General features: G+C 33.1%; 1 protein-coding gene across 1 annotated transcript in view; it reads left to right on the plus strand.

Annotated features, from left to right (window-relative positions):
* CIP2A (cellular inhibitor of PP2A) overlaps positions 1-27,142 on the plus strand; it is a 31,856-nt gene that overhangs the window by 1,157 nt on the left and 3,557 nt on the right. The window contains exons 2-20 of the mRNA XM_010978401.3: positions 2,864-3,011; positions 4,066-4,178; positions 5,042-5,136; positions 5,654-5,750; positions 6,633-6,755; positions 6,907-7,052; positions 7,428-7,503; positions 10,539-10,757; positions 12,097-12,256; positions 13,788-13,929; positions 15,000-15,099; positions 16,694-16,812; positions 19,030-19,225; positions 19,704-19,778; positions 19,875-19,985; positions 22,858-23,054; positions 25,062-25,175; positions 25,542-25,624; positions 26,335-26,474. Of these exons, the coding sequence (XP_010976703.1) occupies positions 2,864-3,011; positions 4,066-4,178; positions 5,042-5,136; positions 5,654-5,750; positions 6,633-6,755; positions 6,907-7,052; positions 7,428-7,503; positions 10,539-10,757; positions 12,097-12,256; positions 13,788-13,929; positions 15,000-15,099; positions 16,694-16,812; positions 19,030-19,225; positions 19,704-19,778; positions 19,875-19,985; positions 22,858-23,054; positions 25,062-25,175; positions 25,542-25,624; positions 26,335-26,474 (2,454 nt within the window). The remainder of the gene's footprint in view (positions 1-2,863; positions 3,012-4,065; positions 4,179-5,041; positions 5,137-5,653; positions 5,751-6,632; positions 6,756-6,906; positions 7,053-7,427; positions 7,504-10,538; positions 10,758-12,096; positions 12,257-13,787; positions 13,930-14,999; positions 15,100-16,693; positions 16,813-19,029; positions 19,226-19,703; positions 19,779-19,874; positions 19,986-22,857; positions 23,055-25,061; positions 25,176-25,541; positions 25,625-26,334; positions 26,475-27,142) is intronic.

Genomic DNA, 27,142 nt, shown 5'->3' on the forward strand with positions numbered 1-27,142 from the left:
GAGATAGAATTGAACATAAGTTTAAAATATATTCTAATTGTTGTATTAACCCTATGATAAAAGGCTAAATTACCAAAGATTAGCAAGATACTATGGAGGAAGGCAACTGTGAATGGCACAGTAACATAGACCTTTGTTGTAACTGGAGGGCTCTAACTTCTCAAACTTCACTAGTGCTTCTCCTACTACTTCAGGTGCCTGTCTCCTAAGAACATTTGTTTTCTTTTTTCATTCATTACCTCAACGAATTCCTACAAACCTGACAATGAAGGCGTTGGCTGTTAAATGCTAACACTTTGCTTCTCAATTAGGATAGAGCGGTGTGCTAGTGGACTCCAGAAGCCACAAAATAAGCAGAGCTGTCAGTATTATTTAAGAACTATGAGTGAAGAATTCTAGATTCATATCTTAAACGTTACCTCTTTTTGAGAATAAACAGGTATGTTGTAAATCTGAGCAAAGTATTATCATGAACTGAAAAAGACTTAAGAGAAATTTGAGGCTTGGAGATTGTGTTCCTGGCCTTTTCAAGAGGTTTACCAAAATCTACTGTTTAATTGAGCGAGAACATATGTGCATTGCATAAAGTGCATTCATCTTAAGTGAAGAGCTTGATGGTTTTTTTTTTTTAATAAGTGTACACTCAAGTAGCTACCAACTGTATCATGACACAGAACATTTCCAGCACCCTGTTAGTTTTTCAGTTGTCCTCTATGGTTCGGATAAGTGGATCCGTAACGTACTTCTTTGTCTGGCTTCTTCCTCTTAATATAATCTGTGAAATTTATTCACGTTGTCCATATGCCAGTACTTCATTCTTTTCTATTGCTATGTGAAATTCTATTGTACAAAGATACCACAGTTTATGTATATTCTCCGGTTGATGAACATTTGGGTTTTTCCAGTTCTGGGTGGAATTAGGAATAAAGCTGTTATGAACATTTTAATACACTTTTGTGGATATATGTATTCATTTCTCTTGTGTACCTCATAATGGAATTCTTAGGTCTACCAGTTTTCCACAAGTTACACCGATGTACCCTCCAGCCAGCAATATATGCTGTCATTTATCCACACTGCTCCTTGGTGTTCTTATATTTTTAAGTTTTAACCATTTTGGTTGATAATATTATGGTGAATATCTTTGTGCAGACCTCATGAGAGCAACATCTGAGGATACAAAGAGAGATGGGTATCATGTGAAAGGAGATTATTCACTCTGCTATCCTGCTGCACTTCTGCTGCAGTACTTTTTTCTTTTTGCAGAACTTGAACTTTGAATTTTTTTATGATTGGCAGAGCTGAGCTGGTCTCATTCTTGTTGGTGTTTCATAGCACTAATCTTAGGTAATGATTGTAAGCATAGATTTAGGGGCAATAAATCCCAGTTGTACTGCTGTCTATTTGTTCCTCAGTTTACTCATCTGTAAAATAATTAGCACCAACTTACAGGTTTATTATGAAGATGAAAGAAATAACATATATATGGTACCTAGAACCATGGCTAGGCCAGAGCAAATGCTAGAGTATTAGTTATTAATGAAATAAATTCTATTCTCATTAAAACATTCAGTGTGTATGAGTAAAGAGGAAATATGTAAATTTTTTTTAATTTTACCTTGTAATAAATAATTATTATATCTTAGAATATTTATGTTGTTGAAATACAGGTCCAGTCCTGAGGGAAATTGTATTTATAGCAGAAAATATCTTAATCTTTTAGAGGGCTAGCTGTATAAGCAGACAAAAGGGCAATGCTCAGGAGGTTCCTTACCCCAAAATGTTTACCATCAGTGTCTAACTTTGCCTTTGGACCTGTTTTTTCAGTCTGATAGACTTTTACTTTAATGTTAAAACACATACTCTGTGGGAACAGATACTCTGAAGATCTCTTAACAGCAAAGCTTTAGAAGAAAAACTGACATCTGGGTGAGGGAATAAAAGAGGGATACAGAAAAGAAAGAAAGAGGGATGCTGAAACAGCCTGAATACAGTCTTTTTTTTTTTTAAGTCTTTTAAAATAAAAACATTTAGAACAGATTTAATCTAATTCTAAAGTAACTTATTTTTATAGAAAAGATATGCATAATAGTGAATAATACTCATAAAGTGTTTTGAAAATAAGTGGCTGGCTGACAACTATTCCCAGACTTCAATCCCAGCTTTACCTTTTCGGGAGGTGGTTCAGATAGGGGGTGTGCTTATAGGGTTATAAGAGAAAAGTGAAAAGTGGAATAACAAATAATAAAATTTTTCATTGCCTGACCTGACTACTTAAAAAATTGTTTTAACTTCCTTCTTTGTAATCTCTAACTTCTGGGCTCAGGTACTGTCTGGTAGGGAGCAGAAGGAGCAACCATATAGTTAATCACATAGCTAAGCTTTTGAATTTAGCTGCTTTCCACTTTCCATTTGCTTTCCTCAAATGAGGTAGAATGAATGTATGGACTTCATTTATTCAAAAAGTATATTGATAGTAGAATGTTGATATGTAATCTATGTCTTCATAGAGTGATCAGTGTAGCTGGGAGGATAAATATTGCTAGATTGGCAAAAGCTTGTTAATTTATGAAATAAAAGTATAATGTACTATAGGGTAAGTATAACAGGCAAACCTAACCTAGTTAGTGGAAGAGGATTAGAGAAAGCTTTCTGGAGGAAACAAAACTGAAACCAGGATTACATTAGTTAGTGAATGAAGGGATAGGTAGCCTTCCATGTAGAGAGAATAGCACATATGCATTTAATAAATTGGGAAAGAATGTGGCAATGGTGCTCTGAAAGAACTGGGTTTTTATTTGAAATGGAGAAGAGATGAAAATTGCCAGTTCTTAAGTAATACATTTTAATGACTGTTTTCTAGGTAATTTCTGGACAGAAGCTCACCCGATTGTTTACATCAAATCAGATACTACCAAGTGAATGCTTGAGTTGCCTTGTAGAGCTTCTTGAAGACCCAAATATAAGTGCACCACTGATCTTAAGTATCATCAGTTTGCTATCTCAACTAGGTAATATAGTTAGTTTCTCTTTTTTATTTTTTAGAAGATATATGAATTTTTTTAAAGGGCAGATATAGAATCTTTTAGAGAATGGTTCACATTCAGAAGATTTCTTTGTTTCAGGACCTCTTAGAATTATTTTGTGTTGTGGATCTCTTGAAAAGGGAATATTATATGCATTCTTTACTAAAATTATTGGAACAAAGAATCTGAAGCATATTAAAGAGTCAGTGGTCTACGAAAAAGAATGTACCTTGGGAAATGCCAGCCTACTTTTTCTTTTTAATGGAGGTACTGGGGATTAAACCCAGGAAGTCATGCATGCTAAGCATGCCCTCTACCACTGAGCTTTTACCCTCCTAGCCTACTTTTGAATTAAGAAAAAAAAATGCATACACATAGTGCCAGTATGGACTACAGCACTCTGGAAAGTCACAGCTAGTGATCAAAACATCATTCTTTTTTTTTTTTTTTAATTTTATTTATTTATTTGGGGGGGGTAATTAGGTTTATTTATTTATATTTCGAGGAGATACTGGTAATTGAACCCAAGACCTTGTGCATCCTAGGCATACACTCTACCACTTGAGCATACCCTCCCCCTAACATCATTCTTTTTTGATAGACTATACTGAACTTAGCTCTAAAGCTAAAATACAAGTGTTACTTTTTCTGTTTTTCCCTACCTTATCTTTAGTTTTTAAATTTTTATTCATCAGTTACTCTTTTTCTTGATTTGTGTTTAGGGGTAGAGAGGAAATATTTCTGTGTGGTTATAAAGTTGATACGTGCTTATTTTTAAAAATCCCAATGATCTAGTAGTAACATAGAGCAGCATGTCAAATAGATGAAAATGTTCTCTGTGTTGTCCAATATAGTAGCCACCATAATCAAACTTCTGAACTGGAAGGTATTTGTAAACAAAATAGCTAAATTATATTTGATATTTTTATATAATTATAAATTTAATACAAAATAAATTTTAAATTATTTATCTTTCATCCATGAAGACCATATACATATATATATGATGTATTTTGTATGATTTTATTTTAACTTACAGCTGTAGACAGTGAAACCAGAGACTGTCTTCAGAATACATACAACCTGAATAATGTGCTGGCAGGAGTGGTTTGTCGGAGCAGCACTTGCCACAGTGATTCAGTGTTTTTGCAGGTATATACACCCACACAGCACTTTCCACTTAATACTTGTTCTCCCTTCCTTATTTTCAGATCAAAACTGATAGTATCTGTTATAAACTACTGACTTATAGTGTACTATATGCTGGTGTAACACTGCATGATGAGGCACAGTTCTCACTATTAATAAATTTAAAAGCTGGTTGATCACACATGTACTACTATTTAAGAGTTTCTAAAGAAGGGAATTTTATCCACATATACTACTATTGAAGAAAGACAAATCTACATTATAGCTGTTTTGACAGACTTAAAAACACATGTCAGCATTTTGAGATGTAAGCTATTTATATTCAAATTGTAATTTGAGTTGGCATCTAACCTCAATCTGTGTAACATTCTATAAAAATTGAAGCTATAGATTTGGTTTTATTTAACATAGACTCAAAGCTCTTCTACCCATAATAATTTCTTGAACCTAAAATGTCATCAGTTGTAAGAAGGAAAAACATTGCAAATTAAACTGACATGCACCTTTAAAGATGGTAAAATATGAAAAAATGTATACCTTAGAATTGATGGAATATGTGTATGTTTCAATTTGCATTTAAGTTTAAGATGGTTAAGTGAGACAGGTTGTTGACAAGGTGCTCTGTTTGAGATAGAATGTATAGAAATGTGTGAATCAGCAGCGGAACTCTTAAGGTTTTTAGTAGTCTCATTACTTGTATTTGTTAAAAAAAAAAAAAAGATAAAACCTTTTCAAGAAATGGAGAAGTTCTTACTCTAAACTCTGCCTTCTAAATTGATTACTCAGAATACGCACAGGAGTTCATTCTTGCGAGCATACAATATGTTTTCATATATTTATATTCATTGCTATTTTCTTATTCTCAGTGTATTCAGCTTCTGCAGAGGTTAACATATAACGTCAAAATTTTCCATTCTGGTGCCAATATAGATGAATTAATTACATTCCTGATAGATCATATGTGAGTATGCAACCAAACATGTAACCAAATAATCTATTGGTTTGTTTTTAACTAAAACCATGTAATAGTTCAATTTTTCTTAAATAATTTTTTTCAACTTTTTAAACTGAGACCCTGATTCTTGCTTACTCCTCAGAGATGGTTTCAAGGATCAAATGGAGTAAAGCAACTTTAATTTTCATAGCAAAAATTTATGAAATGAATTGATTTAAAAAAAACTTGTTGAAACTGAATATTACATGTTTAGTTTAATCTTCTTGACAGAAGAATATACTGATAAGATAGCACATGGTCTCTTAATTATTTCTATGCTGCAATTGAGTAGGATCATTTAGTTTCAAAACATGAAATAAATGACAAATACTGTTCAAAGCTTGACAATCTTCACATGTTAGTCAGATTTTTCTTTTTGCCTATAAAAAGGAAGGAATTTAAATGTATAAATTACTATATAATTTTTGAATAATTTAGAAGGAGCTTAATGTTTTTGTCTTTATTATTTTTCTTAAAACAACAGTCAATCTTCTGAAGATGAGTTAACAATGCCTTGTCTAGGATTATTGGCAAATCTTTGTCGATACAATCTTTCTGTTCAAACACACATAAAGACTTTGGTAAGAAGTTTGTGAAATGTTTCTGTCTTGTTTTGTCGTGGGTTTTATACTTAAAGAAAATTTTATTCACCTTTTTCTTTAAAAAATATTTAACAAGAATTCTCATGTGTTATCCAGCTGACCTATCAAAATTAATGAAGAATCAGATTGACATATAAATATCTTGAAATATTCCAGCTAAATTTAATATATGTTTAATTAAGACAAGTAAAGGGTTAATACAGTTGTTGAATACTAGTAGTTTTATTCTCCATAGCATCCCATTATTTGTCTTACTGAATAATTCAAGAAATGCTAAATTATTTTGTGCTGGCAGGGAGGCACACCATTGGCAATCTCATTTACCTCAGTCTCTTAGTTATACAAAATCAATTACAGCTCTCTCAGAAAGATTCATGAGTAAATGCCTAGCATCATGACCAGTACTTGTGATAAGTGAAGGCACTCAAATGAGGTTAACTAAACTACACTGTTAGAAATACATTAAATCAAGAAAGTTCATTGATTCTTTAAGGTGCTTTGTGAACACTTTCCTTGCTGTGCAGTAGTATAATTTTAAATTAAACAATATCTCATTTGTTTACGTGCTGGATTTTTCTTATTTTGTTGGCGGGGGTTATTTTGAGCCATGGAACTGTTGGAGAAAAATAAGTGCTTATAAACCCATGACTAAACACTGCTGTTCACTGAGATTGTACGTATCTATACTACTACAAGCAGTGTATGAATGTACCATCTCACTCATTCCTTGAATGATCTCTTAGATTCATAATAATATTTAATAAAAGTTTACCTACTCTGTGTGAGATATACTTTCTAAACCTAAATGTAACACTCATAATTTTTTTATTCTAATTTATCTTTTAATTTTTTCTTCCTCAGAGTAATGTGAAATCTTTCTATCGAACTCTTATAAGCTTCTTGGCCCATAGTAGTTTAACTGTGGTTGTGTTTGCACTTTCAATATTATCCAGTTTGACATTAAACGAAGAGGTTGGGGAAAAGGTAAATATGACTTTTTTGTAATTTATGAAAATAATTCTGAAGTTTATATTCTCTGATACTTTAAAAGTCATTGAGGCTCTTTGTTAAGTTTTAGGATGATGTCAACTTAAATTTTTTTTGGATAATATACTTTTCCCAATTTGTTTTTAAGCTATTCCATGCTCGAAACATTCATCAGACTTTTCAGCTAATATTTAATATTCTTATAAACGGTGATGGCACACTAACTAGAAAATATTCAGTTGATCTACTGATGGATCTTCTTAAGCATCCTAAAATTGCTGATTATCTTACCAGGTATGGCTCTCTGGCAAATTTTAGGACTTTTTCTTTAAACCAAGATGAATTTGTGATAAATAAGACTGCCTTTTTAGAGTTGGTAAACATGGACTTTACTGATTGACAATAGACTAAAATTGAAATGTTTTGATGTGCTTTATTCCCATTCTTTTTGCTTTCCTGGCTGGAAATGTAAAAGTGTAACAAGGGGTGAGTGGGTGTGTGTGTTTCTTAGATAAATAAGGTTATGTCATTTTTCAAAAATACACATCTTGATTAATCTGTCCCAAAACTAGTTTTTTGTCTGAACAATATGATTTATCTTATACATAAATCCTTTTTACTGTATTAATTTCATAATTATCATTTGATATATTTTTATTTTAAACCTAGGTATGAGCACTTTTCTTCATGTCTTAATCAAGTATTAGGTCTTCTTAATGGAAAGGATCCTGATTCTTCTTCAAAGGTATACATCACTTTTTGTTTTAAACTTTTTAAAAACTATAATGTACAGAAAAACCTAAGTGCACAGCTCCGTGAACTTTTTCAAACTACATATAGGCATTTAGCCAGTGTCTAGAGCAAAAAAAACAATGTAACCAAAACTCTGGAACCCTCCTCAAATCTTCATGGAAAACTGTTTCATGGTGCCTACTCTACTGAATGTGTATATATTTCGTGACATGGTGATTCCACTCCTAGGAGCATAGCCAAGAGACATGTCCATAAGCTCACCAAAGGACATGTAGAAAATGTTGAACAAATAGAAAATTAAATTTTAAACTGATTTCATTTAGTGATTTTTTTTTAAATGTCAGGTGCATAGAGGATAAATCCAATAAAATGTGTGCAAGGCTTCTACTCTGAAATTATAAAACATTGAGAGAAAAAAGCCTAAGTAAATATGGTGTACCAGGTTCATAGACTGGAAGACTTCACCATATTAAGTCAGTCAAAATTATAGCAAACTAGTTTTTTTGTTTTTGTTTTTGGTGTATGTGAACATTGGAAAGCTGATTATAAACTTCATATGGATATGCAAAGGTCCAAAAATACCATGACTCTCCTGAAAAAAAAATGAACAAAGATGAAGGACTTTACTAGTACCAGATATTAAGACTTTATATAAAGCTCCAATAAGTAATATAGTACAGTACTGTCATAAGGATTGACAGCCAAATGGAACAGGGTACAGTCCAAAACCAAATCCACAGTATATAGTCTCCTGATTAATAACAGTACAGTCTTAATTAAAAGTATCATCATTTCAATAAATGACATTGGGTCAATTGAAAATCCACATGGGAAAAAGCTGAATTGTGACCCCTGCCTCACACCAAATTTGAAAATCAGTTCCAGAAGGATTGTAGCTCTAAATGTGAAAGGTAAATTAACTTTTAGAAGAAACACCTAGCAGAATATCTTCACAGTCTTGGGATAAAAAGATTTTCTTAAACAGAAAATAAAATCATGAAATATGTAGGGAAAAAACTGATAAGTTGGACTACATTAAAATTAAGAGCTTCTGTTCATGAGAAGACCACTAACAAGAGAGTGAAAAGGCAACTCAGTGGGAAAAGTTATCTACAATACGTATATTGAACAAAGGACTCTTATCTAAAATGTTTTATTTTAAAATTGTACATATGAATAAGAAAAAATTTTGAATCCAGTAGATAACCTGAGCAAAAATTTAAAAAAAAATTTAATTAGTCAATAAATATGAAATGGTTGCTCAACTTTATTAATCTTCAGGGAAGTGCAAAATTAAGTGGTAATGCAATACCAGTACACAACCACCAGATGGTTAAAATTTAAAATATGATAATATCAAGCATAGATGAGAATGTAAAAGATGTAGAGTGTTGCAGTACTCATAGGCTGAAAATTGGTACAACTATTTATGAAAACTGGTATTAATCTACTAACATTGAACATATGCATAAACTATGACCCAGCAATTCCACTCTTAAATATTTACCCCAAAGAATTAAATGCATATGTATACCAAAGACATATACAATACATAGCAGTACTATTCCTACTAGCCAAGAATTGTAAACAAACTAAATGCCACTAACAGGCAATGGACAGATGAACTGTGGTACATTTATACAATGGAATGCTACATAGCAATGAGAATGTGTGAATGCAGCTGCATGCAAAAATATGAATCTCCCTAATAATGCTAAGCTAAAGAAACCAGGTATAAGAGAATACACTGTAAGATTCTGTTTATATATGAAGTTCCAAGTCAGTTTTCTTTATATAAATAGGCAAGCTGATTGAAAAATTTATATGGAAATACAAAGATCCAAGAATAGCTAGGATAAAATTAATCTCCTATCAGAAGTCTGATGTGGAAGAGTGGTTGGGACATTGTCTAGGAAGGGACACAAAGGAATACTGGAGTTTTAAAAGAATTTTCGTTCTTGACCTAGTTGCTGTACAGGTGTATTCACTTCGGGGAAACCATCTAGCCTTGCAGTAGCAATTAATCTGTATGTTATACTTTTGGAGAAAGTGTAAATGAGAAAGTATCTGCTTGTAAGTGCATAACACATCTCTGGTAAGATATAGGAAACTGGTAATATTGTTTGTTGCTTCCAGGGAGTATAGATAAAGGTCAGGCTAGTACCTTTGACTTTGGAACCAAATGAATGTGTTACATATTCAGAGACAAATACTACAATTTATGTTTAAAAGAGAATAAGTTGAAGTTTTTTTATCATTTGTTACATAGTAAATGCTAATGGGCTGAATTCAGTTAAAATCGAGTAATTATCAGATGGATTAAAGCACAAATTCCAATTATATGTCATTTATAAGAAACAGTTAAAAATAGAAACATAAGTGGATAGGCAAAGAGGTTTTTTTTAATGATAAATTGGTAATATGTGAAATAAGGTAGAACTTACTTAACAGCTAATGAACAGGATGATGTGGGATGCTATGTAATGGAATAAGGCTCAGTTGTGAAGCAAAGAAATGAGGTAGAATAAGGAGGCTAAGGGGCGTAATGCCAACATTGTGCAAACCTATTACGGAAATAGCCATCCTTAAGCTTTTAAAGCTTTGGGATGCCACTTTTAAATATTATCCTAAAGTAAGCTTTATATCAGTCCTTGAATCTTAGCATGATAACAAGTATTCTTAATTACTAATTTTATTTTTAAATTTTTTTTTCATTTTTAAAACATGTTTGTGCTTTAAAGAAATTAAGTAAAAAGGTGTATAACATTAGTTGAAGTTGCCCTTTCTTCTTTGGCTCTCTCAGTCCTGTTATCAGAAGTAACTAACATTAACAAAATTTCTGTAACCTTCCAGAATCTAATTACACATTCTGAAAAATAATACTCAAATAAAAATTGGAAGCAGCTTTTAATCTTTATTTTAGAGTATTTTCTTTAAAAATGTATGTCATTTCCAGCTTCATTTTTGGTTGCTTTGTGAATTAAAGTTAATGAAATTGACATTTAATGAAGACTTTATATTGCACAGGTTTTAGAATTACTTCTTGCCTTCTGTTCAGTGACTCAGCTGCGCCATGTGCTCACAAAGATGATATTTGAACAATCTTCATCTGGCAACACCATTCTGGGAAGCCGTTCTAAGTGTTTAGAACCCACTGTAGCACTACTTCGTTGGGCAAGCCAACCTTTGGATGGATCAGAAAACTGTCCTATTTTAGCACTGGAGTTGTTCAAGGAAATATTTGAGGTAACAGAGATGGAATGATTAACAAATTGACTTTTCCACTTTTATGATCCTCAGTGAACAATTTTTTAAAAAAAAATGTTTGTAATAAACTTCCAATTGTTCATATGCTTTAGGAAAACTTCTTATATACTAGACTCCCTATCATTCAGCTACTGAATTTCTTTTTACTGGCAAAGTCACAAATATTAGTGAGGTTTTTTTTATTTTGTTTTTTCACTAAATAGCTTGTATATACTCCTTTCAGTATAATAAGGAAAGGTATTAACTGAGATTTGTATGGTTTTTTGATGTATGACTGTATTTCTTGAAGTCACATTCTGTCTCTCCATCTCAGTAGATATTGTCTACTGTCTTTACTGAGTGGATTAACATAGGAACATTGGGTCCAGTCAGTCAAATGGAGTGGAGCATGTGAGGAAGAAATCCTTTCTGTGCAGGCCATTGCATTCTGGTAGATTCTACTATGTAGGTTACTTAGTATTCTCTACTATTTTCCCTGTTTTTATACCCATTCTTCCTACCCCAGTATCTTCCTGGAAAGTTTACCCTCTCATGACTGGGCCCTATTCACAAACAAAATTGTGTATGAGTGATTAAATTTTTAATTAAATATTTGTTACAGGTTATGCATGAATTATTATTTCTGTTTTATGTTGATCTTGACTGTTCACAATCAGTTTTAGCATTTAAAAAGCCCTTTGAGATTCTTGATGGGAATTATTTGTGATTGTAAAGTATTAACACCAATATCTGTTACTTAGTTATTGTAATTGCATTTAGCAAATTCGGAATATTTGTTTTCAGTACATACCTTTAACTCAGAATAATTTTAAAGTCACAGATACAGTCCATTTTAAAAAGTCTTATTCGCATTTGATTAACCCAAAACCTTACTGTTCCATTTGAGGAAAAGTTTGTCACAGCCCTCAGAACTGGATAAAAGGCTAGATTTTAAATAAGAGACATGGGTCAGTGAACTTTTGAAGTAATTACAGTTGACCCTCAAACAACATGGGTTTGAACTGCTTGAGTCCACTAATATGTGGATTTTTTTCATTAGTAAATACCACAGTACTACAGGATCCATGCAGTTGGTTGAATCCACGAATGCAGAACTGTGCATACAGAAGGACAGGGTCAGGGCCAACTATATAAGTTATATAAGTTATAAAAGTCTCAGATTTTCGACTGTGTGAGGGTTGGTGCCCCAACCCTCGCATTGTTCAAATGTCACCTACATAAGAAATTTAAAGAGTTTTGCAGCTCAATAATGACTGCTTATGCATTCTGTGTTCCACTTCTGTTTATTTTTAATCATTGGTGGTGATTAATTCTCCAGGATGTCATAGATACTGCTAACTGTTCCTCAGCTGACCGTTTTGTGACCCTTCTGCTGCCTACGATTCTTGATCAGCTTCAGTTCACAGAACAAAATATAGATGAGGCCTTAATGAGGAAAAAATGTGAAAGGATGGTCAAGGCCATTGAAGTTTTGTTAAATATCCTTCAGTTATAAACATGGAAACTAAATAACCATTTTTTCTAGCATTATATTTATTGTACTTTTGACTTTGTAATTTTGTCATTTCTCGTGCTTGTATCTGTTCAGAATGGTAGCACTGAAGTTTAAACTGTAGAACTAATTCTAAATGAAGAGTCTCCTAGAAAGTTATAGACTTTTTTTCCCCTTGTTTTTCTGTGTAAAACTTTAAAGCTTAAGAACATCTTCAGAAATGCTATTTAAACTTGATTTGTACATTTTTATCATAATTTGAGATTAGGAGATATATTTTAAAATACTGCCCTGTCACTCTCTTGTTGCTAATTGCTGCCCTGGATGATGTGTGGTGCCATTCTTTGATGGAATATGTCAGAGGAAGAAAAAAACATTAGTAGTTAGCATTATTTTAGCTTAGTTTTTTAGCTTGTGTTTTAAAAATTATCACCTCCATAAATGTTTCAATGAAGACAAGATCACACTTGGTTATGAAAAAGACAAATGTTATCAAGACAAATTAATTCATTTCAAGGAAGAAAACCTTTAGCACAATTAGTGCCACTGCTTAGCTTCTGTGTACTGATTTTCTTGACTCCTTGTATTAGCTTTTTTTTTTTTAGATCAACTGATTCTAAGTCTGTAAGAATTCCAAGTCCCATTTTTCAAATTTTTGTTAATAGTTTTTTATTATCCAGCAAGGAGCCACTATATCTCAATCAGATCTCTCATATTTACTTAGTCAGGTTTTCTTGTATCTTAGAGCAACAAGAATTTGCTCAACTTTGTCCTGCCCTAGAGCAAACTCCACATCTCTTTAATCATCTCTCTGGACTGCTGCTTCTTAAATTTTTCTCTTTCTTGGCAGCAGTGATTTCTCAATCCTGGCTACATATTAGAATCATCTGGAGAACATTTGAAAATATTGACCCCTGAACCTTACTTCTGATTTAACAGAAGAAATGTGAAACCATGGGGTAGTGGAGTGTTTGTAATTGATTGCTTAAACTACCTATGTGAGTCTAACATGGAATCAAATTTGAAAACCACTGCTGTGAAGACACATGATTACTTTGCTTGACCTTAGAGATATAAAATATTCGGGCCTTCTCTCACTGAATGGTACCAAACTTGACCCTTTTTTAACGGTAGATATTCAAATTAACTTACAATATAGAAAGAGAAAATGAGAAATAACAAATGAGAAATAACTTCCCTTATTTCAGCAAATATTTATTGAACCATTGTGATACCTGTTAACAGAAAACTAATATCCAGTAGAAAAGCAGATCCTTTCTCTGTTTTACTTTAGAGTCAGAAACTTTTGTTATCAGTCCTATCTCTTGCCACTTAACCATTCACTTAAATGCTCTGAGCTCTAGTTTCTTAATCTGTCATTGAGCTAGTGGACCAATAATTACACCAAATGACAGTGACAAGATAATTATGAAATCATTCTAAATGATATAAAGTGCTGTACAAAATGTAAGGGTTCTTTTGAGAATTTTTTGCTTGTGTTCCTTAATGAAACTTACCTCTATGTGGGGATGATACTCTAAAAATGCATATTGCAAAAATTCTGACTACTATCAAATGTACCACTCTGATAGAACAACAGTTTACATACGGCAAGATTGATCTGGGGTTTGGAACAAAGGTAGCAGATTCTGAATTGTGGTGAGTATATGAAATCCAAATGGCAAAATGGTAAGGCCAAACTTAATAAAAATCAAAGTATGTAGTGATTCTCATTCCTTTTGGAGGATGATCCTTGGGTATGTTCTATTAACTCAAGGTTTAGCAGAGAATTAACAAAAATATTTTCATAATGAGTATTTTAAAAATTTAGTTCATAGGTCACATTCTTCTGAATACAGATATTAATATCTGTGATTTGTTTTTCATTGCTTAGGTTTGTCTTGTTTTAATTTACTCTGACTATCTAAAGGTCTTTTATACTCCAAAACATTTTTTTTTTCCTGGAATTCCTTTTTGGCATTGCCTCTAGTTATTTTTATATTTATTTAATTTAATATTTCACAATGAAAAAGAGGGAGGTTTTTTATTTCAAAGAAATCAGTCATTGCTGGAAATAACAAAGGCAACTCTTCTTCATTAGCATGTCAAGGCTTATGGTTAAATGTAGATTTTCACTGATAGTTATGAGATTATTTTACCCCCTCCTCCCACATGAATTAAGTCCATCTAACAGATCTTTGTTGAGGACCTGCTAAATACTAAACAATATGATTTGTTCCAATTTCCATAAATGTCTTAATTGTCAGTAATTGTACTCAAGAACAAGAATTATCTCTTTACTTATTTGTAGTCCTGTTCAGTTATAAGACTGAGAAAAAAAGGCTTAATATAATCCATCCAGCAAGTATTAGATATTCTGTACCACCTGCAGTTGCCCTCTATTGCTGATATTTCAGTGACAAAGCTAAGAATTAAACGGGGCATGTTGTCGATGCTACTAGTAATTTCAAGCAGAAAGTTGAAGCGTGTTGGTATGTGAGATTAGAAAAAGAAACATTGTCTAAACTTAAATTATTAATGCCAGTTCTCTTTGGATCGTGGGTTATAAGAATGTTGTCTGATATTTTTACTTTTCAAAAGAAACAATACTTTATCTTGAGGTTTAAAAACAAAGGTGTTGGTTTTTTATTTTCTTTAGATTTATGGACAAAAATAGGCTCTAAATTAAGCTCTGAGTTATCTAAGTTAAATATGACTTATTTTTAAAGCAAACTTGCTGCTGATGTAATTTTGAAAACTCTTGATTTGATGAACAAGCTTAAACAATTGATCCCTGGCATGGAAGTAAGCTTCTACAAAATCCTTCAGGTGAGTTTAAACTTTTCAAATATTGAAGTTTATTCATACATAAATGCCTCCTAATATATGTTTCTGTTTTAATTCTTAATCTTCATCAGATTAATATTTTTCTTAGAAGTGGCCATTAGAAAAAATGTTTTAAAAATTGTTAATTGTTTAATGTAACTATAACATTCTCACTATATGGTTATATCACATAGTTTCACAGGAACTGAATGTAAGTGCTCCTGATTCTAATGTACAGGATGTTCGTATAGTAGTGCTTTCATGACCTTTTCCTTTGATGTGTCATATTTCAGGGTTCTTCATTTGTTTCTGTTGGCATTGTGGTAGGAGGGGAGTGACATTTGTTTAGGGTTTTTGTTTTTTGGTTGGAGCTGATGAGGTAGGTTATTAAGGTGATAGGGAGACATCTGGAAGAAAAGGACTTGATTGTGGGTGATAATAAAATTAGAGAGGTGTGCAGAAAATAGCTGACATACAGATTTCAATGATAGTAGTACCTGAATAAGAGCTCTAGATGTTTACCTTGATATCCACAAAACTTGGCTTATAATAAATATTTAACCAACATGTGTGAATTAAGTTACTATAATAAGACAGTTGGCTCCAGTGCTTGTATAGACAGGGTAGAAGCCAGAACTGGAACCTTCGGTGGGGGCCACTAACACACTTTGAGAGAATAATTCTTAAGAGATGAGGTTCAAGTGGTGACTCCACCATCCCTAGTGCAGACTTGAGAAAGTTATTTCACTTTTCTGAGTTCCAGTTTCCTTGACTATAAAGTAAAAATAATGATTCCCTCTCCGTGGGAGGAGTTATGAAGACTTAGCATGGGGGTTTTGGAGACAGAGGCCAGCTTTTATGGTTCTGTGGCATTAGATTTTACTTGAATACCTGCAAGATTCTTAGCATTGTCAAATATTGATAATTGTAAATGATTTGTATTTTAATGTTTTTCTCTGTTAACAATTTAACTTTAAAATTGTGTCAAACTGATTTTATGTCAATAATTTTTTTTTCCAGAATAGGTGATTTGGGCTTCCAGTGCCAATGAAAATATTTACTGACATGAAGGACTTATACTCTAGTTTTTTATTATTTTATTAGATTTATATTTAATTTGTTTTATTCTCACTGAAGTCTTTTCTTGAGTTAATTTGAATTTTACTTTTATTTTTGACTTTAATTGGAAATGATTAGCCATTTTTTCTTCTAGCCAGTTTTCTTTTAAATGATAGCTAGAAAAATAAAACAATAATTCAAAAAACATCAGTCAGTTGTGGATGGTATTTTAAATTAATCAAAATAGCAGAGACATGATTTTTATAGGCAGGGGAGAATTCTACCATTGACCCACCAATGCCCAGCATGGCACAATAAAAGCATTTAAAACCTTTCCCAGATTTTTTAAAGCTAATGTTAATATTGATTGTGTAGACAAGTATAACAAGGTAAAACTAATAAATATGTTAAAAAATCAGATAGAAACACTTTAGAATTTGCCTAGAATTATTTTATGATTTAGGCCTATTTACTTACCTTACTCTAAAAGATATGACATTATTTATTCTTTTTATTTTCTGATTTCTGATTTGCTTAGGATCCTCGCCTGATTACTCCCTTGGCTTTTGCTTTAACATCAGATAATAGAGAAGAAGTGCAATCTGGATTGGGAATATTATTGGAAGCTGCTCCACTGCCAGATTTTCCTGCTTTAGTGTGAGTTATCATTTGCAATGTATCTCTTATGATACTGGGCTATCCTGTCATGTTTCTTGAGTAGTCCTCCACATAGATAGATTGGAAAATTAGTGGATTTAAGACTTCATTGTAATAGTAATTTTTCAAATGAAAAAAAAATGTTTCAATTAAAAAAAATTTTCATCCCAACAACTCAGAAGACCAGATGTGTACTCCTTCAGGGAATAGCTAGACCCATCCGGGTGGTTAATTATGTTATCCAGATGCTACACCTCTCTGTCTCAGCACCTCTCTGTCTCAACACCTCTTTTTGTCATAGTAGCTTCTGGACTAAGCTTATATCCTGCCAGTTTAGGTTCTCCATAGAAAGAGCTTTTCCTTCCCAATTGTTTAAATGATAAGTCTAAGCATCACGTAGGAAGGGACCTTGGCAAATGCCAAGAATTCAGCTATGAGAACCACATGGACTGAAAGTTGGGATAGAGAGGGTGGGTTTCTAAAGAAAAATTATGTTACTATCAGAAGGTGGGATAGAGAATGGCCAGGCAGAATTATCTACTATACTCATCAATTTCAAACATTAAGAGAATATATGCAATTAGGCTTGAAAAAAAATCAGATTTTCAGGGCTCTCTGTAAACAGAATGGTTGACAAAATGTCTATTAGGTTTCTATTTTAATTTTAATAAGTTTAAGTGGCTTACATAAATGAATTTGCGTAAGTGGTTTGAATGAACTGAGACAGTTGCCAAGTAGGTAAAACATTCCTGTATGCCAGAGGTTAGCAAATTCTAGACAGTAGACAGCTTGTTTTTGTGAATAAAATTTTATTAGAACAAAGCCACACCCATTCATTTTTATATGGTCTGTATTGTCTATGTCTACATTCATAGTATGGCATTATGGCTAGGTAGTTGTAACAGAGACAGGATCCTCAAGCCTAAAATACTTAACTGCCCTGTCCTTTAAGAAAAAGTTTGCCAGCCTATGCTGTTTCTATTAACTGACTGAGCAAACTCATTTTTTCAGAATTAATTTAAAGTCACAAATTAAGAAATGAAGAATTATGGAAAATAAGACCTAAAGACCATATGATCAAAATTCCTTTCATTTTACCATATTTTTTAATAAGTAAATGTATAGATAGGGAGCTTCTCAAGTTACAAGTAGAAGTCTGTGAAGCTGCTTCATTTTGTGGTAGCTTGCTTGCTTCAACGTGGTAATCTGACATGAAGCAAAACCCCCACCATTCAGAGTGGAAAGCTTCAGTTTCACTGGAAGTGGGAGTCTCATCCTATGTGTCTGAATGTGTGGCCTTCCAATTATTTCACTGTATCTGCCATCCCTCCCTGTCTGTCTTGTGTCCTATAATTTTCTCTTTGGACGCTATCTCAGATATCCACTTATGTCTGTTTTATTTATGTCCATTTATGTACTTATTTACATTATCTTAGTTTACTAAGATGAATTTATATACTGGATGGGTAGGTGGGGTTTTTTTTAGTGTGTTTGTTTTATTTAAACATTAGCAGACATCTGGTGAGGGCTAGCTATGTGCCAGGACCTCTTCTAGGCATTTTGAATACTGCAGTAAGTTAGACAGGAGGCCTTCCATCATGAGGTTTAAATTTTAGTTGGGAGACAAGTTTAAAAAAAAAATAGTAAGTTTCATAATGCACATGTCCCTACAGGTGCAGGCCTCTGAGGAAGTGAATTTGAACTGAGACCTGATGATAAGAAGGAGCCATTGCTATGCAGATCTAGTGGGAAGAGTGTTCTAGGTACAGGAATAGCTTGTATAAAGGCCCTGAGGCAGGAACAAGATAAATGTAAAGGGCAAAATGGAAGTCAGGTTGGTGAGAACATACTGAGTGAGAAAGGAGAAAGGTGAAGGTAAAGGCCAGGTGATGTTGGCCAGAAGGATGTTCTTGCCACTAACAGTAACTTTGTATTTAATTTTTACAAACAATCCACACTCACAGACTAGTTTCTAGTGCCTCCAAACCAGAGGCGGAGTTGTCATTATAAAGGGTTGTGAGTATAAAAGAGTTTCCTCTGGCAAATTTAGGATATTTCCCCAAATCCTGCTTCATCATAGATTCTGAGGTTGTTTCAGAAATATTTGAAGACTTATGTCCCCAGAAAGACCTATTCTAAATAAATCTCTGATTCTGTATAAACTCTGTTTTTTCCTCTATTTTTATATAATTTTTTAAATTTTTGATTCCCATTCAGACTTGGAGAAAGTATAGCAGCAAACAATGCCTATCGACAACAGGAAACAGAACATATGCCCAGAAGAATGCCTTTGCAGTCATTAAATCACAGTTTTCCAACATCAGTAAAATGTTTAACTCCTCCGCTTTTGAAAGAGAGAGTTCCTGGATTGAACATTGAGGAATTAATAGAGAAACTTCAATCTGGAGTGGTGGTAAGTGTTAAATGGCCATTATAAGTGGGATTCTCCCTGGTACATACCAACTAAATATCAGCCCTCATTATAACATTTATTTAAACAACTTTAGATGCAGATTTGATCATTGAAACCTTATCTTTTAATATAAAAAGTAACAATATTCTGGAAAGTGTGGAAGGAAAGAAAAAGTCAGCCATGAAATTCCAATATTTTAACAGAGCTATCATTCTTCCCCTAGTCCTCCCCAGCCAGCCTACCATCCCACCACCCCCAACTTAAGAAATATGCTTTAAATTCCCACAAGCATATCTACCCAGATATTCTCCTGCAATAGCCAGGTTAGTGAAATGTTTGTGATCCACCTATATCAATATGACACTCATTTTTTTCCTTTGTTACTAAGTTTTAATGATTTAGTTTCATAGTTGGCATTTTTTTTTAATTTGATTGAGTGATAACACAATTTCTGATTTTCTGCTCTATTAAAACCTAGGTAAAGGATCAAATTAATGATGTGAGAATATCTGACATAATGGATGTATATGAAATGAAACTAACCACATTAGCCGTGAGTACAAGCTTGTTTTAATTAATGTGTAACAATTAAGCTTTAATAGATTGTTTTCTGGTAAATGATGAAGATTAATGGTATGTTTTCTTATAGTCCAAAGAAAGCAGGCTACAAGATCTCTTGGAAGCAAAAGCTCTGGCCCTTGCACAGGCTGACAGACTGATAGCTCAGTATCGCTGTCAGAGAACTCAAGCTGAGACAGAGGTTTGTGCATTATAAAGACATGTCTGATTAGAAGAAAAATAGATGAAGTAAATAAAACATATACAAAATATTAGTTGTATCTTTCTTACTCTGATTGAAGTAAATTGTCCTTAGCATTTGACACAATTCCTCCCTTTGTCTGGAAACCCTATCCCCTTTAATTTTGGTTACACCATTATCTTCTGATTTTTTTTCTACCTTAATGGATATTCTTTTCTTATATCCTATATAGGCTTCTTTTTTTTCTACTCACTCTTTAGATGTTGGGTTTTCCAGGGTTATGTTCTCTTATTTAAGAGGTTCACGGTTTCAATCATTATTGGAATGTTAATGCCCCCAATTTTATATGCTGGGTTCAGATCCTTTTTCTTAAGCACTAAATGCCTCGTGATAGCTCCATTTAAATATACAGTGAACTCTTCAAACTAAGTGAACAAATACTGAGCTTATGACCCTCTCCTTTTTAAAATTTATTCTGTCTTGTATATTCCTCTGCTCTTCTTAGAGTTTTCCAAACAAGAAACCTGCAAATCACAGTTTACCCTCTATAATTAGTCATTTGCCAAGTTCAGTGGATTGTGCCTTCTAAATATTACTTTTTTCTGCCATATCTCTGTTCTTACCCCTGTTTGCTACAGCCAAATCCTTTTCATGTTTCACATGAATCACAGCAAAGCCTCTACTTAGTCTTCCTACCTGTAGTGCTCTCTTACTACCATCTACATACAGTCAAAAGCATCTCTCTTCTTTATTTGGTCCTACCCTCCCTTCTTCTTCCACAGTGATCCCTGAGGCAATTGCTCCTGTGCTGAATATCCTTCAGTGTCTCACTATTTAGCCCAGAAGACAGTTTAAATTCCTTAGAACTTACTGCACAAGGATTCTAACTACTTCTCATTGTGCATCTCTTTGCACTTCTTTGCTTTCTCTGCAGTCAGACATATTAGATTGCTCTGCAATTTCTGAAACTTGATGTATTCTTGTTTTCCTGTCCTTACACTTGCTCTTTCATGTCCGGAATACCTTTTCCTCTTTCTCTGCCTAACTTCTAATAATCCTTCAGATTTTAGTTTTCATACCTTCGTTTCCCAGGAAGTTTTCTCTGGTCGTCTCCTTACCACAATTTTGGTGATCCTCTATGTATTTACCCTGTGCTTCCCTCTTTATAATACTTCTCATACCATGTGAAAATTATATGACCCCCACCTTCATCGTTGATGTTACTAGAGAGGAAAATTTTTCCTCTACCCTTCTAGGTTTTTCTGGCTGGCCTAATAATTAAATTGACAATGAGACAGGTTAACAGGAGAAAAGCCAAGTTCTAAGAATATAAGGTCCAAAGGGCAGTCAGGCAATGGAGACGCTATTTTGAGCTAAGGAGAAGGGAGCAGGTGTCTGGGACTTCAAAAGGGAGGAAGATAATTCACGGGGAGATAGGAAGAGCAGATGTTTGGTAAACAGATGTTTGCTGGGCAGTGTGAAAACAGTGACACAGAGAGGAATTTTAACAAACGAGACTATGCCAGGTTCCTCTCTGTCTACCACTCCTAGTTCATGTCATACTGTAGTTATCTGGTGTAGCTCCCTTCCTGGAACAGTCCCCTATCTAAATTCTTTGGGGCAGTTAGGGGGAGGGTTAAAGGTACTTCCTGCGTCTTTTACACCTTGATTATTTTCAGCTTAAAATAATCTGTGTGCCAGAGTAGCACATTTTGGGGTGATAGATTTTGCTCCCCTACCATGTCAGACTATTTCTGTGTCTTCAGGCCCTAGCACAGTGCTTGGCACATGACAGATGCTCAGTTTGGCATTGTGCTATGTATATAATATATGCCTTATGAGTGATAACTTTCTACAATAATATGAAATTCCCAGCAGATACAGATGGAATCTAGGCAACTTGATTTCATTTGTAATGATTTATAATATAATCCTTTGACTTTTAAAAGAGGCATTACAATCAGTGACAAAATACCTTTTAAATATTTTCAGAGTAAATGTATTCTAAAAAGTATAAATAAACATAATCATTTTCCCCCTTTTTTTCTTGTCCTAACATGGATTTTTATCTTGAGTGATGGTGTGTTGAATTTATCATGAATTCCAATAAAGAAAATTAGAGATAGTAAAATAATATTTTTCCTCTCCCTTCTCAAAGCATTGGACATGTCTTTTATCTTACTGAAGAATTTAATGTTGTATCCATTTTACTGGATAGGCTTCTTCTAAAAATAACACTAAATAATTGGATATTACTACTTTTTTACAGACTCTGTCATAAAAACAGGGATTTAGGTTTTCATGACATTTTCAAAATAACTATTTTTTGTCTAAAGAGAGGGGAAAGTCTACTTCTCATTCTAGTTACTTTCTTGCTGCTTTAATGTTTCATGTCACAGATACTTTCATATTAAATCTAGGTTGTGTTCCCTGATTGTGTTAGCTTAATTTTTAAGTGTGTGCTTAAGCATCTGTGATGTAGTTAAGATCTTCTTCTTAATTTTTATCTGATATGGGAAAACTGATGTGTGCAGACTTCATGGTTTAGTGTTGATGGCTAGCCCCAAAGACCATACCCTTTTAATTGAGCACTGTATCTGGAGCTACCTTCATGTTATAATTATGTTCATTTCCATGAATCTGGTCATCCCAAGATTGCTTTGGTAGAACAGTATACTAATTAAAAAACTGTAACAGTGTCAGATTTATTAGAAGCAGTTAAGTAATAATAAGTATATATGACTAATATAATAAGTTTAATTAACCCAGTAGATGCTTGCCTACTAGATATTTAGTAAATATTTTAAGTTGTAGAAACTGAGCATATTATATAAATGATAGTGGAAGAGTCTCTTACTGCATTTTCTCTTAGGCACGGACACTTGCTGGTATGTTGAGAGACGTTGAGAGAAAAAACGAAGAGCTTGGTGTGTTGCTGAAGTCACAGCAGGTTGAATCAGAAAGAGCCCAGAGTGATATTGAGCATCTCTTTCAACATAATAGGAAGTTAGAGTCTGTGGCTGAAGAACATGAAGTACTGACAAAATCCTACATGGAACTTCTTCAGAGGTAAATTAATAAAGTAAAAGTTACTGCATAGGGTTAAAATCTAGAGTGAACCGACAGCATTTCTTTTCTGTGTCCCTAAAATCCTTGTGTGAATGTTCATGTATTCTGATAATTCTATTATAAGGTAAGTAATTAATAAGAAGCTTATGTCATGTCATAGTGAAATGAAGTACTGCTTACTCAGACTCAGGATCACAGTTGGAAACGGAATACAGATCTCTCTTCCTGGTTGACTCTACTTTCGTTTATTCAGTCATTACTCATCTGGGGTGTTAGTGCCACAAGGACAAATTCCATCTGTTTTGTTCACTGACAAATCCCTAGGGCCTAGAACAGTGCTTGATACATGGTTAGGCACTCCATAAATAATTGTTGAATGACCTTAGTTGTCAGAATTCATATTAGGTTGAACGATACGAATTAGCATTTCTGTAGATCAAAAATGGTTGAATAATTAACAGTTCTCATATCATTCAGCCAAATAACATAGAAATTTGGTTGTTAGTATTTAACTCATCTCTTAATTTGTCCTTTAATGTCCTTGAACATAGTTTACTTATATGTATTACCACATCTGCAGAATAAATTCTTATAGGTTGAATTGCTGATTTAAAGGGTATGTGCTTTTAAATTTTTGATAGATTGCCAAGTTTCCCTCCAAAAAGGCTATGCCAATTTATACACACCCTGACAAAGTGTGAGACTGATCATTTTTCCCTCCCTTGTCAAACTGTTTTATCTTTTAGGCCAGTTTTAAAATGTATGAATTATAAGGAGGACCAGGAACAGTTGTATATTTTCTACCAAACAATAGAAATAAAAACACTCTAGTTAACTTGTTTATTTTTCTTTATACTTTAAGATTGGTTAAGATTTGAAAAAAATGTTCTTCTTTCTGTGGTATTAATATAGAGATGTAAAATTTTTAACTTTGCAAGTTCTCTGCTTATTTTGTTTGCCTATCAATAAAAATGAAAGGTGGAAAATGTATAGCATCTAGAAAGTTTGTGAGGACAAGGTGATTTCTAAACAGGATATTTTCCCCCAAGAACAACTTTTTCCAAAGTCTGATTATTTGAGGCAGCCCTGAAAAAGTGGATTATTAGTTTTAAGTCAGGGTGTAAGAGAAATGAGGCAGTGGTCCAAGAGAAATATGGACTTCCTAGGACCTGCTTATGTTCCAGATAGTAATTGAGGAGCCCAGAAATAAAACTGCCTTGAGGGGCCAGGTGGATAACAAATGAATGAAGCTGGCTTGGGAAGGTCATTTGTAATGATAGGAACTTTGTAAAGGCATTAAATTCAGAATTTTAAAAACTCTGTGTGGGACAAATAAAACACTTGGCTGGCCAAATTTGGCCAGTGCCACTAGTTTGTTTATCTTTGTACACAGTGAAGTAAAAAGGATATTTTATGTTTTTAAGATAATTGGGTGTCAAAGTATCACTTTGGAAAGGATTTTTTGTTTAGCTTGCAGGTAAAATAAGCAGGACTATTAGACGCAGACTTTGAAGAGGCAAGAAAAACACTATCCTCAACCACTTAATTCATTAGTTTGACATTTTTAATTAAACATATATTATGCCCAAGAAGCTAGTGATGATAGGTGTAAGTTTTATCTTTTTTCAAGACCTCATTCTTTTACAGAAGTTGTTTCAATTTCTGGACTTAACTATAAAGATAGAAGCATGTATTTTATAGCAAATTGTGTAATGCAATGTTATCTGTAAATAAAGCTCTATATCCATAAATATGAAGGTAATGCCCCACACATTTCCATTTCATAGTAATTTTTACCTCCTCAGTCAGCCAGAACATAGGTATCTTTATTGTCTTTTAGAGTTACTCTAACTGTTTATGTCCTGCTTGTTCATATAACATTCCTCCTCTTCCATGCAGCTTATGAAATTTGGTCAGAAGAAATAGTAAAGAAGACACTCTGAGTTTCTTTTCTCTATTCTCTGTATTCCTTCATAAAAATACCAACTCATCTCCTTGTCTTTTCAGGAATGAAACTGCTGAAAAGAAGAACAAAGATTTACACATCACATGTGATTCTCTGAATAAACAAATTGAGACAGTGAAAAAGTTGAATGAGTCACTCAAGCAACAAAATGAAAAGTAAAATCTCTAGTTGTCTACTCTAATTATTTTGTATTTTTCAAAAACAAAATGATTCAGTTTACTAAGAACATTGTTTTTTTTTTATTTTTTTGACTGAAGTATAGTCAGTTTACAGTGTTGTGTCGATTCAAAAAGATACATGCACCCTAAGTTCATAGCAGCACTATTTACAAAAGCCAAGACATATAACATTGCTTTTTATAGATAAAATTAATAGAATTATCACTGTTTTAGATATAAAGTACATATTTGGCAGAATCAAAGGGTAACTACTATTCTTACAAATTTCCTCTTAAACTACTTGTTGGGAAGAAAAATGATACAGTTCATTGATGTTTTCTCCTTTTTTTTTAATAACTGTAGAACTATTGCTCAATTAATAGAGAAAGAAGAACAGAGAAAAGAAGTACAGAATCAACTAATAGACAGAGAGTGTAAACTAGCAAGTAAGTAGCTTATTTAATAAACTATATTTTAACACATCTTGTTCTGGAAGAAAATCAAAGCATGAGTGGTTTTTAGTATTCTTGTTCATTATGTTCTATTCTCATTTTTTCAAACCTTAAATCACATCTTAAATAGCTCTCCTTTTCCTGCCATAACATTTCACAAAGCAGTTTAGTTAGACTGATCAAATTGAAAAAATAATACATTTTTTTTGAAATCTGAGTTATATGGAATGATTACCCTATCTAAAATTAAAAAAAAAAATTAAAGGGACATACAGCAGGTGGCAGTGCTAGGTAGCTTTTAGTTACTAGCTTCTTAATGGTAGTAATGCTGAAATGATTGTCAAAAACATTAACTCACTTCCCTTAGAGCACAGACATCTACCTATATAATTTTTCATAGTTTTGCCCTTTCTTTTTTCATCCTTAAATCTGAGGATATCTTTTCCCTTCATTACTATATATCATATTTACAACAAGGGAAGAGGGAAAGACATGGCATTTTCTATAGAATACTGGCATAGGGGGAAGAGTTTCTTGATGGTTTTTTTAATTCATCAAGTACTGTAAAACTTTTATTTCCAGCAAGATACTGCCTCTTCTTTGTAGTTGTCTTTCTTTTGCTCTTATAATAGCTTCTAAACCTTTTCAGAGTAATGTCAGTATAGGACCTTTGAATATATAGCTGACTGTTTGTTTGTTTTAAGACCTAGAACAAAAAATAAAAGTACAAGAGGAAAAGATTAAAGTCCTACAAAGAGAAAGGGAAGATAAAGAAGAAACCATTGGTGTCCTTAGAAAAGAATTAAACAGAACAGAACAAATAAGAAAAGAACTGAGCATTAAGGTAAGAATCTGTTGCATTCTCATTTGCAATGAAATTAAAAAGTCTTATTTTGTGAAAAAGGTGAATTTGGGTAAATTAATGTTGTTTCTTAAGTAATTTTGTTTAGGAGATAATAGAATCTTAGAGTGATTTGACAGTTGTTTGTTATGAGGGCTCTCTCACACTGTGAAAACTTGTATTTCCTAAAATTGTTACATATTAATTAAATGTGTGCTGTGTTCCAGCACTTGCTGCTTTCAAGGGGGCAAAGAATACAGAAAGGGGTTCCCAGTTCTTGATGTCACATACAAATGGCTACCTGTATGTATGTATACAGCTGCAACTCTCTTCTTGTAGGGATGGTGATAATAGTAATAGTACTTCATATTTGTTTGGAACTTTATAATTTGCAAAGGATCTCCTTGAAATATTTTATTAATCTTCTTTACTTTAACAAATATGTTAATATATAAGTATTAAGTATTAAAAAATATTTTCATCCTACAAATGAAACTGAGTCTTGGGTTAAGTTACTTGCTCAAGGTTAGTCACATAGCTAAGTGAAAAAGTTGACTTACATAATCTGAATCTAAGTCCAGTGATCTGTCTACATGATCCTGCTTGCTTCAGTGTGGTAGCTATGAATAGACCATCTACTACCAGGAAGACGAGAACAGACCAAGATTAAA

Source organism: Camelus dromedarius, chromosome 2 (assembly GCF_036321535.1).
Source record: "Camelus dromedarius isolate mCamDro1 chromosome 2, mCamDro1.pat, whole genome shotgun sequence".
Taxonomy (NCBI): Eukaryota; Metazoa; Chordata; class Mammalia; order Artiodactyla; family Camelidae; genus Camelus; species Camelus dromedarius.